At 38.6% G+C, this 15,750-nt stretch overlaps 3 protein-coding genes across 3 annotated transcripts; 2 read left to right on the plus strand and 1 right to left on the minus strand.

Annotated features, from left to right (window-relative positions):
- Positions 1–1,038: 1,038 nt before the first annotated feature.
- On the plus strand, positions 1,039–2,362 carry LOC106387940 (probable prefoldin subunit 1). Its single transcript, XM_013827882.3, has 6 exons — positions 1,039–1,244; positions 1,322–1,375; positions 1,626–1,731; positions 1,838–1,844; positions 1,944–2,028; positions 2,125–2,362. Exons 1-6 carry the CDS (start codon positions 1,221–1,223, stop codon positions 2,233–2,235), a joined length of 387 nt encoding a protein of 128 aa, XP_013683336.1. The 5' UTR covers positions 1,039–1,220; the 3' UTR covers positions 2,236–2,362.
- Positions 2,363–2,610: 248 nt separating this feature from the next.
- LOC106387939 lies at positions 2,611–11,592 on the minus strand. The gene is made up of 27 exons (XM_013827881.3): positions 11,439–11,592; positions 11,050–11,334; positions 10,745–10,804; positions 10,563–10,655; positions 10,151–10,370; positions 9,745–9,851; positions 9,511–9,573; positions 9,288–9,388; positions 9,039–9,133; positions 8,902–8,922; positions 8,571–8,666; positions 8,361–8,481; positions 8,153–8,281; positions 7,826–8,016; positions 6,751–7,022; positions 6,234–6,335; positions 5,899–6,075; positions 5,633–5,821; positions 5,308–5,549; positions 5,064–5,210; positions 4,384–4,612; positions 4,146–4,274; positions 3,905–4,039; positions 3,515–3,568; positions 3,237–3,422; positions 2,988–3,047; positions 2,611–2,886 (listed from the first exon to the last, which is right to left on the minus strand). The coding sequence occupies exons 1-27, from the start codon at positions 11,442–11,444 to the stop codon at positions 2,812–2,814; spliced, it is 3,585 nt and encodes a 1,194-aa protein (XP_013683335.1). The 5' UTR covers positions 11,445–11,592; the 3' UTR covers positions 2,611–2,811.
- A 278-nt stretch (positions 11,593–11,870) lies between these two features.
- On the plus strand, positions 11,871–15,440 carry LOC106387938 (65-kDa microtubule-associated protein 3). The gene is made up of 12 exons (XM_013827880.3): positions 11,871–12,111; positions 12,303–12,395; positions 12,494–12,700; positions 12,784–13,035; positions 13,112–13,321; positions 13,407–13,562; positions 13,677–13,988; positions 14,075–14,162; positions 14,253–14,326; positions 14,421–14,495; positions 14,593–14,812; positions 14,890–15,440. The coding sequence occupies exons 2-12, from the start codon at positions 12,324–12,326 to the stop codon at positions 15,345–15,347; spliced, it is 2,124 nt and encodes a 707-aa protein (XP_013683334.1). The 5' UTR covers positions 11,871–12,111; positions 12,303–12,323; the 3' UTR covers positions 15,348–15,440.
- The last annotated feature ends 310 nt before the right edge of the window (positions 15,441–15,750 follow it).

Consider the following 15,750-nt stretch of genomic DNA (forward strand, 5'->3'; position numbering starts at 1 on the left):
CAACGGGTCTCAGTTTTTGGCCGGCGACTCCTAAAATCCAAGATAAGTTTTTTTTTTTTTTTAAATTAAAATCCTTTCCATAGATCAAGCATGTATATTATGCTCTAGTCAACGAATTAGAATTTATTAATGAGATATGTAAACTTATCTCTTGGACCGAGTTTCATGAGCACAGATCTTGGCTTTTCCCAAGTTCAAAATGCTTTGAAGATAGTTCTCCTTGTCCCCTCTTTCTAGCGCCAACTGTTTGATCCAAAAATAGTATTTATGCTGAAATGTTTGTTAAATCAATACAATAAAATAATCTAAAAATAAAAAATTAGATTCTTGAGGTTTAGGAGAAATCTTGAAGAATCAAATGAGAAATGAACATCAAAAAGAATTTATAGATCAAAGATTGTATTACAAGAGTGATGAAGTAAATCTAAATCTATAAATTCTTTGTAAGAAGTGTTTAATGTGTCCTTTCTCGTAAGGAGGAGCTCCTTATTTATAGAAAGATATGTCTAGGGTTTTCTAGCCAAATGGGCCTAGTACATTGTCTAATGGGCCTTGAAGGAGGACGTAAATCTACCCCGAACAATTGATATGGGACATTTGTTTTCGAGGAGGTGACTGTTTATTTGGGACACATTTGCTCGTCTTCTTTTTATGTACATGCGTTTGAGATTAAAGTCAATGAGATGTTGTGTTTGGCAAGTAAAACCACTTTGGTTTAAAGGACCCAAGTCACCCAACTGTTGGTTTTTCTCATGTAGAATCCACCAAAGGCTACACCAAATTTTATAGATTCATATACATGCCGGCCGCATTTATAAAATCCATTTATCTTATCATCATTTTTTCTATTTGAACTGAAAAGACTCTTGCCTTGTCGACATTCGGATGTAAAACAATATGGGTTCGGAGGTAAAACAAGATGGACTATATGAGTGAAGACTATTTTTTTTATAAAAAACAATCATTCAAACAAAAGTGTTTCTTCATACAAAAACAAACATTTCAGTGAGAGACATACACCAACCCGTTAATTGAATGAACACAACAGTTGGGGTTTGTTTTGCAATTTTAATAACTTGAGGGTTTAGTTGACATATTCCCGAACAAAAGGGACTGGAACCCGAAATATTGTTTTTCATTTTGTTCAACCCTAAAGCGAGAAAGAAAGAAAGAAAAGACCTTTGTTGCTGCACGGTGGAAGAGTTGGGAGATCTGCAGACATGGCGGACGAAGCAACCCGAACTGTAATTACCTCTCTCTAGAAAGATCTACTTAGATGAGGTCGATTTATTTGGCGATTAATAGTGTAATTTATTAACAGGCTTTTCTAGAGATTCAAGCAAGCATGATCGATCTCACCGGGAAGCTGAAGCAGGTACATATCAATCATCTTCCTTCTTTTATTTATTTATTTGATATTACAAATGTTTGTTCGTTTGAGACAAATGTACAATGCTGGATTTTAGCTAGTTCTTGAATTATGTACGAGTTTGGGAATCGCCTCTTTATATATTTCATTTCATAATTAAAAAGCTTTGTTTGTTTATAACAGCGGTTTGAATTGGATTCATATGGTAATCAAAACTGATATCTATATGTGAATGTGTATATTACGGCTCTTTTAGGTGCAGACTCAGATGCGAAACAAAGAGGGAGACAGAAAACGTGCTTACTTAACCTTGGAGGAGCTACGACCATTGCCTGAAGATACAAACACTTACAAGTCTATAGGTTAATTTGATTCACCACCCCTTCTCTCTGGTTTCATAAGGGAAAGTAGCTTTTTTTCATTTTCGTCTAACTTGTTGTGTTCTGTTTTTTGTTTTTGTTTTTTCAGGAAGAACGTGAGTGGTTTAACTTAATACTCATCCTTCCAACATAGGCTATTGGGAGAAGAAGGCTGATTTAATATAGTTTTGTTGCTTCATTACATGGTTGAACAGGTTTCTTCTAGAGCCCAAGAGTGTACTAGAGGCTGAACAAGAGCAGAAGTTCAAGGATAGCGAAGCTACAATTGCTTCTCTTCAGGTATTAAAATATAAATCTTGTATTTTTCTTGGAGGATTTAAAAGATTCTGATAAGTTGTTGTAAGAGTAAGCATTGAAATGATTGATTAATGTCAGACATCCAAGGAGAACTTGGAGAAGAAGATTGCAGAAGTGGAGAACAGCTTGAAGGAGCTGTTGCAGCAAGAACCTGGCATTGCTCGACAGATTATGTCCATGTCTATGTAACTTCTTTTTCTGTATTTTCCTCAACCCTTGAACAAATGGTACCCACAAATCTGAGTTTGGCTCTGCTTTTATCGGAGAGGATGGATCTATTTCAAGTTTTCTTTATCAGATCAGAGTATTCTAAACTCTCTCTCGTATTGATATTGCAAATGAACTGAGGTGCGTATGCCAGGATGACATAACATTGTGAAGTTAAATATAACCAATACAATTTGTTAGTATACAAATCTTATGGTGTGAGGAGTAAGATGTTAGAATTATGTTTATCACTTTCATGATTCAGCCATAACATACTTCATGTATGAATTTGCATAACCGTATAGTCCGTGTTCAAAGAGCAAATTTTAAACATGCATTCAAATGTAGAAATGGTAATAACCCGAGTAATGTTTTTTTTTTGAATAAACTTAAGCTCACAAATAACAAGCATTTGGAACAATGAAATACACATGAAACCCCAACAAATACATTCATTCATGTACACACTGATTTTAACATTATCTTTTCAAAGAAGTCATGGATCAGAACTTTCTGGGCATCTATCTAAGTACTCACCCTCGGGCTTCTCAACAAAACTTACGATTGATTGACGTAGAGAACGGGTACAAGTCCAGCCATCTTCCCGTCTCTCCCAGGCCGCTTCTTCTTTACCTGTCAGTTTATAAGTTGATCCCAGTTAGGCTTAGTTATTTTTCTTCTTTAAAAAGCTCTAATCCTAGCAAAGACTCGAGCGTTTGTCTTTCTAAACTTACGTAAAACCAGCCATCAACTTCATATTCTATCTCCAATTCCTCTTCTGCCGTCAAGTTTAGCTAAAACACAAACCCAAATGTGTTCAAAAGTTGTTTTTCAGGAACAAGATTACCATATAGACAAGAAAAAATGGATAAAATTGAACAAGGAAGAAGGAAGCTTCGTCTGAATCACATCCATATTCTTAATTTGTTTAACTGCTCCTTTTCAGAACATACTAAAGAATGAAGAAAAACGCAAAAGTTTACCTCATCGTCTCCTCCTGCGGTGAAGTCATAGAGCGCTGTTCCAAATCTTGTACCAGTAGATTTCCTTGGTTCTTCATCATCTGATTCGTAACTTCTAGAACCAGACCCTGCTGCCATTGGGTTCTCAAACGATTCACGACTTTGGGGCTCAGAATATGAGTAAGGCGGAGGAGGCTCTTCTCTAATCTGAAAAGGAGGAAAATGAAGAATAAGGAATCATCAGGTCATGTCAGCGCCACATAAATACATACAAACACAGAAAAAGAATATCAGCTTACCGGGGAACCGTAGCCTTCATATGTTGACTGGTATTTGCTTCCACCCGATTTTCCCTATTTGAGTTTGCGTTTTCATATAAGTTAAAATTAGCTGAGTGTTGGATTGCATCCCATACAGGCACAGATCATTCAAAAGTTCTTATGATGATTCATATATGTAGTTCAAGCTTCTTTTTTATGCTAAACCTATGAACATGCCTTTACCTTTTAAATATGTCCTTTTGTTATAAGTTTTCATTGTAACTCAGACTTAGGAGCTTAAAGACATAATAACTCATCTGAATGATTATATTCTAGCACTATAGCATGTATAACAGCATGAAACTCTATAGCCGATAATTTTCAAAAATAGTATACTAGGGAACAAGGAAGAGTTTGGATGTAGCCTACCGTTGTTTGTGAGGAAGAGGAAGGCTTTGAACTGAACAATGATGGGTAATTCATTCCACCAAAATGAGAGGATATAGAGCTTTCCACTGATCCAGTAGAATCTGGAGACGATGAACCTGACCTCACATCATCTTCCTGTAAATGCAAATGAAAGTATTTATTTAGCATCTCTAAAACTAAGAAATAGTTTATTTCAGTCAACTCGAAGAACGCCTTAAAGATTAATAAAGCTAGTTTATACCTCCTGGTCGTTAGTTTCTAAAAGAGTCTTAGCCCACATGTCATCATAGCCAACTGAAGGTCTAGAGAAGACATTCTCCTCATCAACGTCTGGTGCATCTGTTCCACCTCCAGCAATGAAATCATTGACCTGAAAAGTATTATACAGGTACGAGATTCATTTGGAGACGTAGAAACATAGGTACCATCTATAATGTAATCATGTATGAATGAATACTGAGATAAAGATGGCAACTGACCCTGCTCATAGCTGGGGCGTTGTTTCCGAGTAGACCATCATCACCAAGGTTTGCAGCCCAAGCATTCACCAGATCATCATCCAGACCACTGGAGTTAGACGCAGCAGGGGCAGGCTGAGTGGACTCATATATTAAGTCAGAAATACCAGTAGCAACAACAGTTGGATCGGTTGACCCAGAAGATGCTGTGATATTGTGCTTTGTGCGGTATGTGTCAATGAGCTTTGCACTTCATAGGTTAGGTGTGAAAAAAAAACAAAAGAACATATCAGTGTCTTCATATAGAACGGCAATAGAGACAGAAATGCACCTAATCACATAAACAAAACCAGGGAAAGTGGACACAAGCATTACAGGGGACACAAGCATGTAATGCATACAAGAAAGGTCCACATCAAGATCACCAAACATGAAATTTAAGAATCTGATTTTCTGTTAATTAATAGAGTATATACTTTGATATGGTTCTTGAATTTTGTCAGAATCTGTGAAAAAATGATGCTTCCTTCTTCTTTTATGTCAGGATTGAGGTTATGTTAAACTAGATATACATATGACATAAAAAGCTAACGCAAGAAGTCTATCGGAAACAATACTAAGGGTTTAGTATCCTAAGTAAGTATGATGCACTAGAATGAGTTAACCTTATTAACAAAATGGGTTCAGAACTCAGAATGTACCTTATCGGACCCAGGGGTAAATACTTGGCTCTTGGAATATAGCAAAACAAGGAAACAAAATCTAGCAGCCTCTCGTGTGTTTCGTAGAGCTTTTTCAGCTCCTCGTCCTTCCATTCTTTGTTTGCATTATCGTGATTGCGTATTTCCCTTGTCAAGAAAAATATCATATGTCAACAATAAAATCATATACAGGTTACATACATGCATGAATTACAGGGGAAAAAAGGTCAGGTTTCTTCCTTACTTGATTAATTCGTCTTGTCCTTGATACATTTCATCAAGAACTTTTAACATCGGAGTTATTAGGACCCCAAGTCCTGTACCACTAACTCCTTGGTCTTCCCCATTACTCAGGTGCATTTCAGAAAGTTGAGACTGTACACCACCCTCAGCCAAAGTGTTCAAAAACTCGTATATCTGCAGCCTGAAAGGTTCACCAGATCTAATGGCTATCGTCGTAAGAGCTTGAATTGCAACAATTCGTACCTGTTTATCCCCAGAACATAAACACTTAGGCAGGAAATCCTACAAGTAATACTCATATAGTTTAACAAAATATAGTGGTATACCTCCCAGCTACCACTGAAGGCACACCTCTGGAGGCGAGTTAATGCACCAGCTAGAGTAGGATTGCGAGAACTGGCAGCAGCAACCATTTTATCTGCATCCAACATCATAAGTGCAGTGCCTGGTGGAGTTGCCGATTCCCATGCATATTCTGAAGCGGCGTAATTTGCATTTTCTCCAAGGAACCATACCTGCCACAGTATTCGTTCTAAGTTAGTCTGTTGGAAACCTTACCAAATGCATGTAAACCCTTCTGAGGAATGCTTACAGCGGCTTGCACCAATTTCTGCAGCGCCAGAGCCGACTTTGGATCTGATGCAGAGACCCTATCAATTGATGTCAATCCTGACATGGATCCCGGCTGTGGAGGTGGCAGGTCGAGTACTATCGTCACTGCTTCCAGAGCTGTGTGTTTCCCATCAGGACCAGCTCCAACAAGACATGTCTAGAAGTTGATCAATTAGTAAATCATGTAATACACTACTTGAGATAACATAAATTGTCTAACACGCTGAAATTTTGAAACAGGAAGATCATAGTTTACAACAAACAGATTAAGTAAATTAAAATAACTTTAAGATGCCGTTAGCGAGAAGAGAATACCTTCCAGAGCAGTTGTAAGACATCAGCGTCAATTTTCCCTGGAACTTTGGTAGCAAAAATTCTGGCAATTTCGAGAAGAATAACAGCCATATCTGGAGTTGCCTGTGAAACACAAATAAATAAAGTTAACTAGAGAAAAAAACCGTTCACATTTGACTCTTCAACGAATTTGTTTAAGTTTGCTTCAGTTTCACAGATGAAATCTGTCATAAGTTCCTAGGTGTAGGAATTTTTCTGCCAATCCCTCTTGTTAAAAAACTAATAAATTCAAGATTCCCAACAAAAAACAATCTACTTAAATTATTGACAAGAAAATAAAGCTACTAAAACTTCTAAGCTGTATAGCATAATCCAATTACAGCTTGTCACACTTTTCCAAGTGAATATAGTACAGAAGGACAAAAGTGCTAACTACTAGTACATCATAAATGTTCTAATAGGATTCCAGGTCTAATCTTCAACAGAGAATAACAATTTTCCAAGTCTCCATTGCAAAAGAAGAAGATATCGTACTTACCTTAAAACGGGCATGCAAAGTAAGCAAAACATCATTAACTAGAGATGCAGGCCAGGCAGGATCGGAAAGCTCCGAGGCAATAATTGACTTCAATTCATCCAACGATTCATGCGGACTTTGCATCCATATCAATGCTTTGACAACCATTCCCCGGACATACACGCACTCACATGCTACTGTTGTTCGAACCACCTCCATTAATGAAGCCAGTAAACTTGCGATTGTCTCATTGCGACCAGGCCCTGCGGAAATAGATGATGTTCTCCGTATTCCTGCAATAGTCCAACAATTAAAATGACTAAAATAAGGGTATAACAACAGAGGATAAAAGGTAAATACAAAGTGATACAGGACATGTTACAACTCAAAAGATGATAAGAAACCCTCCATATTCATATAAGTAAATGAAAATCAAGGCGATAGGAAGAACATGTTCCTTTGTTTAGCTCTAAAAAGAAGGCTGGTAAACCACCATATCATTTTATTACAGTACTGAATACACTAACATTTCTAGTTTCGTGAAGATTCGAGGTAGAACAAAACAGTCAGATAATAATATTGATGTACCATCAGAGCTTAGATGCAATGACTTAACTTACATTTTTAGTTAGTGACTTTGAACAGTATTGAACCAATTGAATTCAACAAAATTCTAAAAATGACGAAAGCTTGCATGAACTTTGACACTCCATGTAAATTTAGAAAGATATTTGTGCATCTGTTACGCATCTAACTAAACAAGTCTACCAACTAATAGAAGCAGTGGTTTCAGACTTTAAAGGAAGGCTCTATCACTACGATCTAACTTAGGGTAACTGGGATTTACTGTGGTTACTCACAACTTTGTCTCTTTAGTCTCTAACTACATAGTGTCTGAGAGAGTTGGGGAAGGGTTTATATAGAGATATTGGTGGTTTGTAAGAGGAAGTGGGAGGAGCTCCACTATCACAATCTTCAGGGCTTTGTAGTTTCAGTTCTACCAGCTATAAAAATAGTTTTCCGTAATTCTGTTTGTGACAAAAACATGATTTTACTTCATGTGAATTTCTGTTTGTAAGAAAGATTGATAATGTACCTTCTGGGTGAGAACTGTCATTTGTTTCAGCATCATCCAGAGCGTCAGAAAATGCATTTACATGAACTGATTCATCAATGTCCTCTAGTCCCATAGCAAACGCTGCAGCCCTGCTCTTTCCCATTTCTTGCACAACCCTTGCTGCTGCATGAAGTACAGGTCTTGAGAAACTGCGAAATGAGCTCTCTAACCTGAAAGGACAGGATCAATTGGTGAAGTTCTTTGACAGAAAACAGAATCATTACAATTTAAAGCAACATTCTAGCGAAGAAAGGGAATCCATAAGATCTACAATTCTAAATAGAGTCTTCCATCGAGCTAGGCTACCTTCTCATTACAAGCTTAATAAGGGGCTGTGGGCGCTTGGCTTTATTAGATTTATCCTTGGATGTCGCTTCAGGCAGCTTCAGGATCTCCCTGGTCAAGCGGTACCACCCACTAGCACGCTCATCCATCCTAAATGATGAAGTAAATTTTGGTCATTCAAGACCAAGAAAGAATGAATCAACAGAAAGCAAAGTCATAGAACCCATGCCTTTCGGTGTTATCGTATTTTCCCAGAATGCACAAAATTGCCTCATAGCATACCCTTTCGCTTGGATCTAGGAGGAGCTGATAGAGAATTGAGTTGAACTGGGCTCTAATATCAGGCCTCTCTGTGGGAAATTGGAAAGGAAACTACCAACTTGTAAATAACAGCTAACGAGGACATGCAGTAGTGAGAGAAAGAGCTTGATAGGCTTACCATCTAACGCTCGAGCTCTGGATATACCGTGACACAACCTAGCCAGGGCAACCCTAGCAAGCACATCATGCAAATGTAGGATATCTTGCAAGGCCCCTAATTTGGTGCATCCAAGAAAGGTATATCAACTAACCCAAATTTGTAACCTTCTTGAATGATTATATAAAGAGGAGTTGGCTTGTCATTAATATCGAGATACATCTCATAAGAAAATAAATTCGTAGAATGCATTAAGAACTCGTGTTCCAGAGACTTCTTTATAATCAAACAAGCAAACATAAAATCAACCATAAACAAATGAATGTTAAGAGACTAGGCCTGTAAATCATACCTGCGGGAGACGCAAGCTTTTCTGCAGCAAAGATCAAGAGACATGTCAAATTTTGAATGACAAACATGCGTCTACACAGATATAGAATGGCAAAAAAATTAAAATTGAAGGCTGAATTAGCTGAATAAATTATATACCTAATGTCATTGCAACTGTATAGGGGTCTCTTGCTGCTAATTCAGCTAGTATTTCCAGCGAATGCCTCACCGCAACAGGATCAGCAAATGAAACACTGCAAATAGTGTGGATACCAGGCTAAGTTTTCAATCCATGCATAACTAAAAAAAACAGTTGCTTCTGTGAAGATTTGAAAAACCACCTAAACTATAATATTTCAATAGTCTTATCACTTCAATAGAAGGTAGAAGAACAGAAAAAAGTCTTACCCCTGGGCTGCACGGTGCAGAAAAACTGGATTTCCTGGATCAAGAGGAAGTCTTCTTAGTGCACTCATAGCAGCATATTGCAAGTTACTCCGAATGATCGACTAGCAAAAAAGGAGACAGAACGCTCAAGTTAATGAAAAAGAAAACTATGAAATGCAGGAAATATGACTTATTAGAACCCTTAAGCCTTTTACTGGAGGAACCTAAGAGTTGAGAAAGATACCTCCTTATCACCCCCTTTTGTCCCAAAGACGCCTTTCTTTCGTTTATGCGGAACGTCAGCAACCTGAAAGCGACATGAAATATAATCAGTGCTTCTGCATGGAACTGGGAAGTAATCCTTAAACTGAACCACTTGACAGATAAGAAAAACAATAAGAATGCAACTAAGCCAGACTCACGGAATATAAGCAAAGCATCTTGTTAAACAATAGAGAGCATTAGTAGTAGGACAAACCTTATCAAGCAAGCCAAATACGATCTCATACAATTTTGACAAAAGCTCAGAATTTTCTGACGGTGAATATGTCAGAGCTTTTAAAGCTTGCAGTCGTCGAGCATGAACTGAGAACAACAAATGCAAACGTTAGAAAATCATCTCCAGTTACATCACAGAAGGAAAGTTGCAAGGGAATGCTACAAGTGCTGTCATTATTTCTAATCGTCTCCATCAAAAGAAGATTATAAGGCTACACGGATATTCATTAAGAAGGATTAACAAGCAATACCATTATAAGATAACTCAGATTAGGAGAGTCCTCTCGGTTCTAGTAAAAACAACATTTCAACCCTAAGGCAGAATTTTATACATATACAAGAAAACACTAAGCTTGAAACCAAACCAACGGCTAAGTGAAACTCACATTCAACTTCAGAATTAGAAGCTTCCGATGTTAGCTGATTCACTATCCGAGGTACAACATCAGCTCTTGTGACTCCTCCACCAGCATCAATATCTGCTAGAGCATCCCAGTTAGGAGTGGGGATACCACCCCCTGGACTCAGGCCCGTGTCGGACAAAATTCTAGCTAAGTAATAATAGACATAGCGTAGCACATTCCGGTCTTCACATTGCTGATTAAGCTGTATCAATCACAAGAAGAAAAGAATGCTAAAACCCTGATGTTTCTATTAGATAGATAAGTTTTCAAAACCAAACCATTAAAGATTCATGTAACATTAATGTGTAAAAAGAAGTCCAACCGAATGAATCATTTTTAGATGCTCCATTACAAAGTTAAAAAACAAATGATACCAGCATCAACCGCTACATACCATAAGAAGAGATGGGGCCAGAGAAGGATCAACGGAGTTGTAGACAGCAAGCTTAGGGAACACGTGATTCACTAATTGTTTCTGGGAGCTTTTCTATTCACTCGAACGAAAAGAAGAAACATTCAGATACAATTTTCACCAGAAGAAGAGGAGTGTTTAGAAGACAGAGCAAAAGCTGAAACCTGATCCAAGGTGGCAGCTAACTCGTGAATGCTCCTTGCAAGTTGTGTATATGAAACTGGCTGTGAAAGTCATTTCCAACATACAAAACCGTGTTAAATTACATCCAAGATAGAAGTAGATCTTATTCCTCAAGCTATTCGCAGTTCTATTCCTCCTATTAACAGTGTTCAAATCTATACTCACAATCAAATATGATAACAATTCCCACAGTTTTACGCACACTGAACAATACAATCCAACAATTGGCACACAATGTTCAATGAAAAGATATCGAAACGAGAGAGAGAAAGAGAAGCAGCAGCACCTTCTTTCTCTGTCTCTGCCTTTGAGGCATGATATTGGCCTTAACAGGATTCAGCGCAGCTTTGGCAACAGAGATAGTATCGCTCTGGATCTGCATCAACGTCGCTCTCTTCGATTTCTTCTCTCCCAGCGTCGTCTTCGTCGACATTGGCTGGTGCATACTCGAAGCTGCCGATGCGGCAGCGGGAGACGGCGTGGAAGATGAGGACGAAGAAGAGGTAGATTGTGCAGGAACAGGGGTTGGATCCGCCGAGATCAGATCCATCAGCGTCTTCCCAGACGATTCCTGTAAAGAAAAAAAGAAGAAGAAATGGAATTGAGGTGATTTGGATTCGAATCTTGGAACGGTGAAGCTTAGAAGAGATACGGTTGAGATCCGGCGATGCTTACCGCCATAGCTAGTGACGGATCAGTGACGGGCGATGGAGAGAGATCGTGTGATGTGCGAACAATACTTCCCACCAGTTTCCTCCCTGCGACGATCTTCGAGCTGAGGGCGGAAGCGAAAATAATAAATAAATGTTGGGACTATTTTGTAATTTACAGTTTAAAATCGAAACGTCGTCGTTTGGTGTAACACTGGTTTGAAACTCGGTAACGTTTGTGGGCCCTAATATCTCTCGTGGACTAGATTTGGGCCTAAACCATGCTTTATTAATTCCTTTTTCTTAGCATGGCTCGAGAATACATTGGTATGTTGATCTCAACCGTTGAAGACGATATCATATCTTGACGGTCACGATCAACTGTCTACGCTAAGCGGGGATGCACTGGATTGTGCCCCGATATTTGAAATTCAAAAAGTTAGAAAAGGAAGGCCCAATTTAAGAATTAGGGGGAAGAGCTTAGTGGTCCCGGTAACGCCTAATCTCTCTTGTCATCATCATCTTCGACCTTTTACATCTTCCAACGGCTATATTCCTCTCCTCTCTCTCACTCCGATCTAGGTTTTCAAATTGTTTCTCTGTTTCGAAAATTAATACGCCAGTCGAAGAGTTTATCAAATCGATCTTCTTCCAATTGATCAGTTCTTGAAAGTATCCGATAAATCCCCGGTTTCCAGGCAAGTATTTGAGAACCCTTACTTCCCAATCTTTCATCCATTAAATTTGAATTTTTGTCAAACTCGATTCGGAATCCCAATGCTTATTTCTTCAATTAGCTTATAGAGATGTCTTTTACGATAGCGAAATTTTCTCAGTTTTATTTTTGGAAATGACATAATTAGGGTTTCCTTTTTCAATCTCTGAGCAGGAGAAGAAGAAGCATTTCGAAATGGCAAGTGTGAAAAAAGATCCGATGCTTCAAGTAGAGTCAACATGTGGATCTCTCCTTTACGAACTTCAGGTGGGTGATTTGATTAAAAAGTCTCTGTCTTTCATATCGTAACTTCTTTTTTTTTTTTGGTTATCTGAAGTTGGTATGATTTGTTTACTTCAAATCAGATTATTTGGGATGAAGTTGGAGAAACTGAGACTGATAGAGATAAGATGTTGCTTGAGCTTGAACGTGAGTGCCTGGAAGTCTACAGAAGAAAAGTTGACCAAGCTAATCGTTGTAGAGCTCAGTTAAGACAAGCTATTGCTGATGCTCAAGCACAACTAGCTGCCATCTGTTCCGCACTGGGGGAGCGTCCTGTGCATATGAGACAGGTGAGTGTGTGACTAGGATAGAAAGTTGTTGATTTTATTGAAGAAGCTTACTCCATGTTAACCTTCTTTATGTATGTCTTAAGTCTGATCAAAGCGTTGGGAGCTTGAAACAAGAGCTTGGGACGATTCTTCCTGAACTTGAAGAGATGCAGAAGAGGCAAACCGAGAGAAGAAGCCAGTTCATGGTTGTCCTTGAAGAGATAGAGAGTATCACTAATGATATCAAAGGTCAAGGAGAACATGCTCAATCGAAACCACTCGTCGATGAGACTGACTTGTCTATGAGAAAGCTTGAAGAGTTACACTGCCATCTGCAAGCACTTCAGAAGGAGAAGGTGAAATTTCAGTTGAACTTTGCCTCCTTTTTTTGGTTATCTGTTTATTTACTCTTTGTGGTGCTGTTTCCCTCAGAGTGATCGAGTTGAGACGATTCGGAAGCACCTGTGTACTCTATATTCTCACTGTTCAGTACTTGGAATGGACTTCAACGAGGTTGTTAACAAAGTTAATTCCACATTAACTGATCCAGAGGGACCAAGAAGTTTAAGTGATCATACGATTAAGAACTTGGATGCTGCAGTTCAAAAGCTGAGGAAGGTTAAGATACAGAGAATGCAGAAGGTAAATGACATAGTTACATTGCGACTTATGTTGGATTTTTTTCTTTGTTCTTGTTGCTCATAGTTGCTTATTCAATTGATTAAAGCTTCAAGATCTAGCAACAACCATGTTGGAGCTCTGGAATTTGATGGATACTCCCATAGAAGAGCAGCAAGAGTATCAGCATATCACCTGCAACATAGCTGCATCAGAGCATGAAATAACTCAAGCCAATAGTCTCTCTGAAGACTTCATTAAATACGTAAGCTGTGGTGAACTTTTCATGGTTACATTTGTTCTATGACCAAGCTAAGTTATTGTAAGCTTTTTGATGTGCATGTCTAAGCCTTAACATTACTTCCGTTGCCGTATCCAGGTTGAAGCAGAGGTTGCCCGATTGGACGAGGTAAAGGCAAGCAAAATGAAAGAACTTGTTCTGAAGAAAAGATCAGAGCTAGAAGACATATGTAGGAAAACCCACATGTTACCTGTGTCAGACAGTGCTATAGATCAGACTATTGTGGCCATAGAATCTGGTATTGTGGATGCCACATTGGTCCTTGAGCATCTTGAGCAACACATTTCTAAGATCAAAGAGGAAGCTTTAAGCAGAAAGGAGATACTTGAAAAGGTTGAGAAGTGGTTATCTGCTTGCGATGAAGAAAGTTGGCTTGAAGAATACAACAGGGTTAGAGTCCGAATCACAGAAACCTTTGTAATGTCACAAAGCTCGTTATACTTTCTGATACTTCAGTTTTTTTTTTCACTCTACAGGATGATAACCGTTACAATGCTGGACGAGGAGCTCATCTTACTCTCAAGCGGGCTGAGAAAGCTCGTAATCTTGTTAACAAACTTCCAGGTAAGTTACTCTTTGTTAACAAATATATAACAAATGCTTATGCTCTGAAAAGATTGTGAGAGTAGTATCTTTTTATGTTCATTCATTCAGGAATGGTTGAAGCACTAGCCTCGAAGACTATAGTTTGGGAACAAGAGAAGGGAATTGAATTTCTCTATGATGGTGTATGACTTCTCGATAAAATCTCTATTGGTTTTAAGGCACTTTGGTCTATTATATCATCGCTGACCATTCTTAATCCTCTTTTTCCGTGTGTAGATTCGTCTACTCTCCATGCTCGAGGAGTATAACTTACTCAGGCAGGAAAGAGAAGAAGAACACCGTCGCCAACGGGTAAGTACTTTCTCTTATTCCCATCAGAAACTTTTTGGCCAGTGTAATCTTCCTAATGTAACTCTATGTGATGTTACTGTTTTCTACATGTTAAAAGGATCATAAGAAACTCCAAGGACAGCTCATAGCAGAACAAGAGGCGCTTTACGGGTCAAAACCGAGCCCATCAAAACCTCTTGGTGGTAAAAAGGCTCCAAGAATGTCAACCGGTGGTGCAGCAACCAACCGAAGACTCTCCTTAGGAGCAGGGATGCATCAGACTCCTAAGCCTAACAAGAAAGCAGATCAGCGCCAGATTGATGGAGCTTTATCAACTGGTAACTAATATAGAATCATTGGGTTGAGTAGTTTCTCTTAATTGCATTGATGAATGAAATATTTTATTCTCCTGCAGGAAGAAGAGGGCTTGATGTTGCTGGACTTCCCTCAAGGAAACAGTCAATGAATCCATGCGAACAGCTGCAATCTCCACTAGTGCGCAAACCATTCTCACCCCTTCCTACCACGGTGGTTGCATCAAAGGCTAACATAGCAACGCCGCAGCAACTTCTTCCAACCCCGAAAAGCAACGCAGTGAATGAGATATCGGCATTTGCAACTCCCGTCAAGGACAACAACAGTGTAAGGAACTTGGAAGAAGAGAAGTTGATGATGATGCAAACACCAAAGAATGTAGCAGCGATGATTCCTATCCCATCTACACCAGCAACAATCTCTGTCCCGATGCAAACTGCAGCGACACCATTCAACAATGCAAGATTGCTTCCAGAAAAGGTTGAAGTTGTTGAGTACTCCTTTGAGGAACGAAGACTCGCTTTCATGCTACAGTCCGAGTCTTTGATCCACGTCTGATTTTCATTCTGTCTTTATTTTTTGTGTAAAACTCAAATTGATTGTTCTTTGGTTTGTTAAAAAGGTCAATTATATGATTGGCTTTTTCTTTAAGCAACCGTTTTCACATGTGTAAGGTTTCTTGGAGACTAACAAGAAAAGTTGTTTCTCAGTCCAAAGAATAGACACAAAGTGATAACTGAACAAAGCTCTGAGTCTGATGGATCTTCTTCATTTGTGGTCTAAGGCTGCTCTCTGGACACTTTACAGGAGAATAAAACTCAAAAATGTTGAGTTTTAGATGTAAAATCTAGAAGAAAACGCTCCAAAAATAGCGCAAGAAGTGATTAGCAGAGATAAGTCCTTTTATTCTATTTTATAGATGGATCAAAGAACTGTCAAGTTTGATGAGAAGCAACTCATC

The sequence above is a fragment of the Brassica napus genome, chromosome C3, assembly GCF_020379485.1.
Source record: "Brassica napus cultivar Da-Ae chromosome C3, Da-Ae, whole genome shotgun sequence".
In the NCBI taxonomy this organism is placed as follows: Eukaryota; Viridiplantae; Streptophyta; class Magnoliopsida; order Brassicales; family Brassicaceae; genus Brassica; species Brassica napus.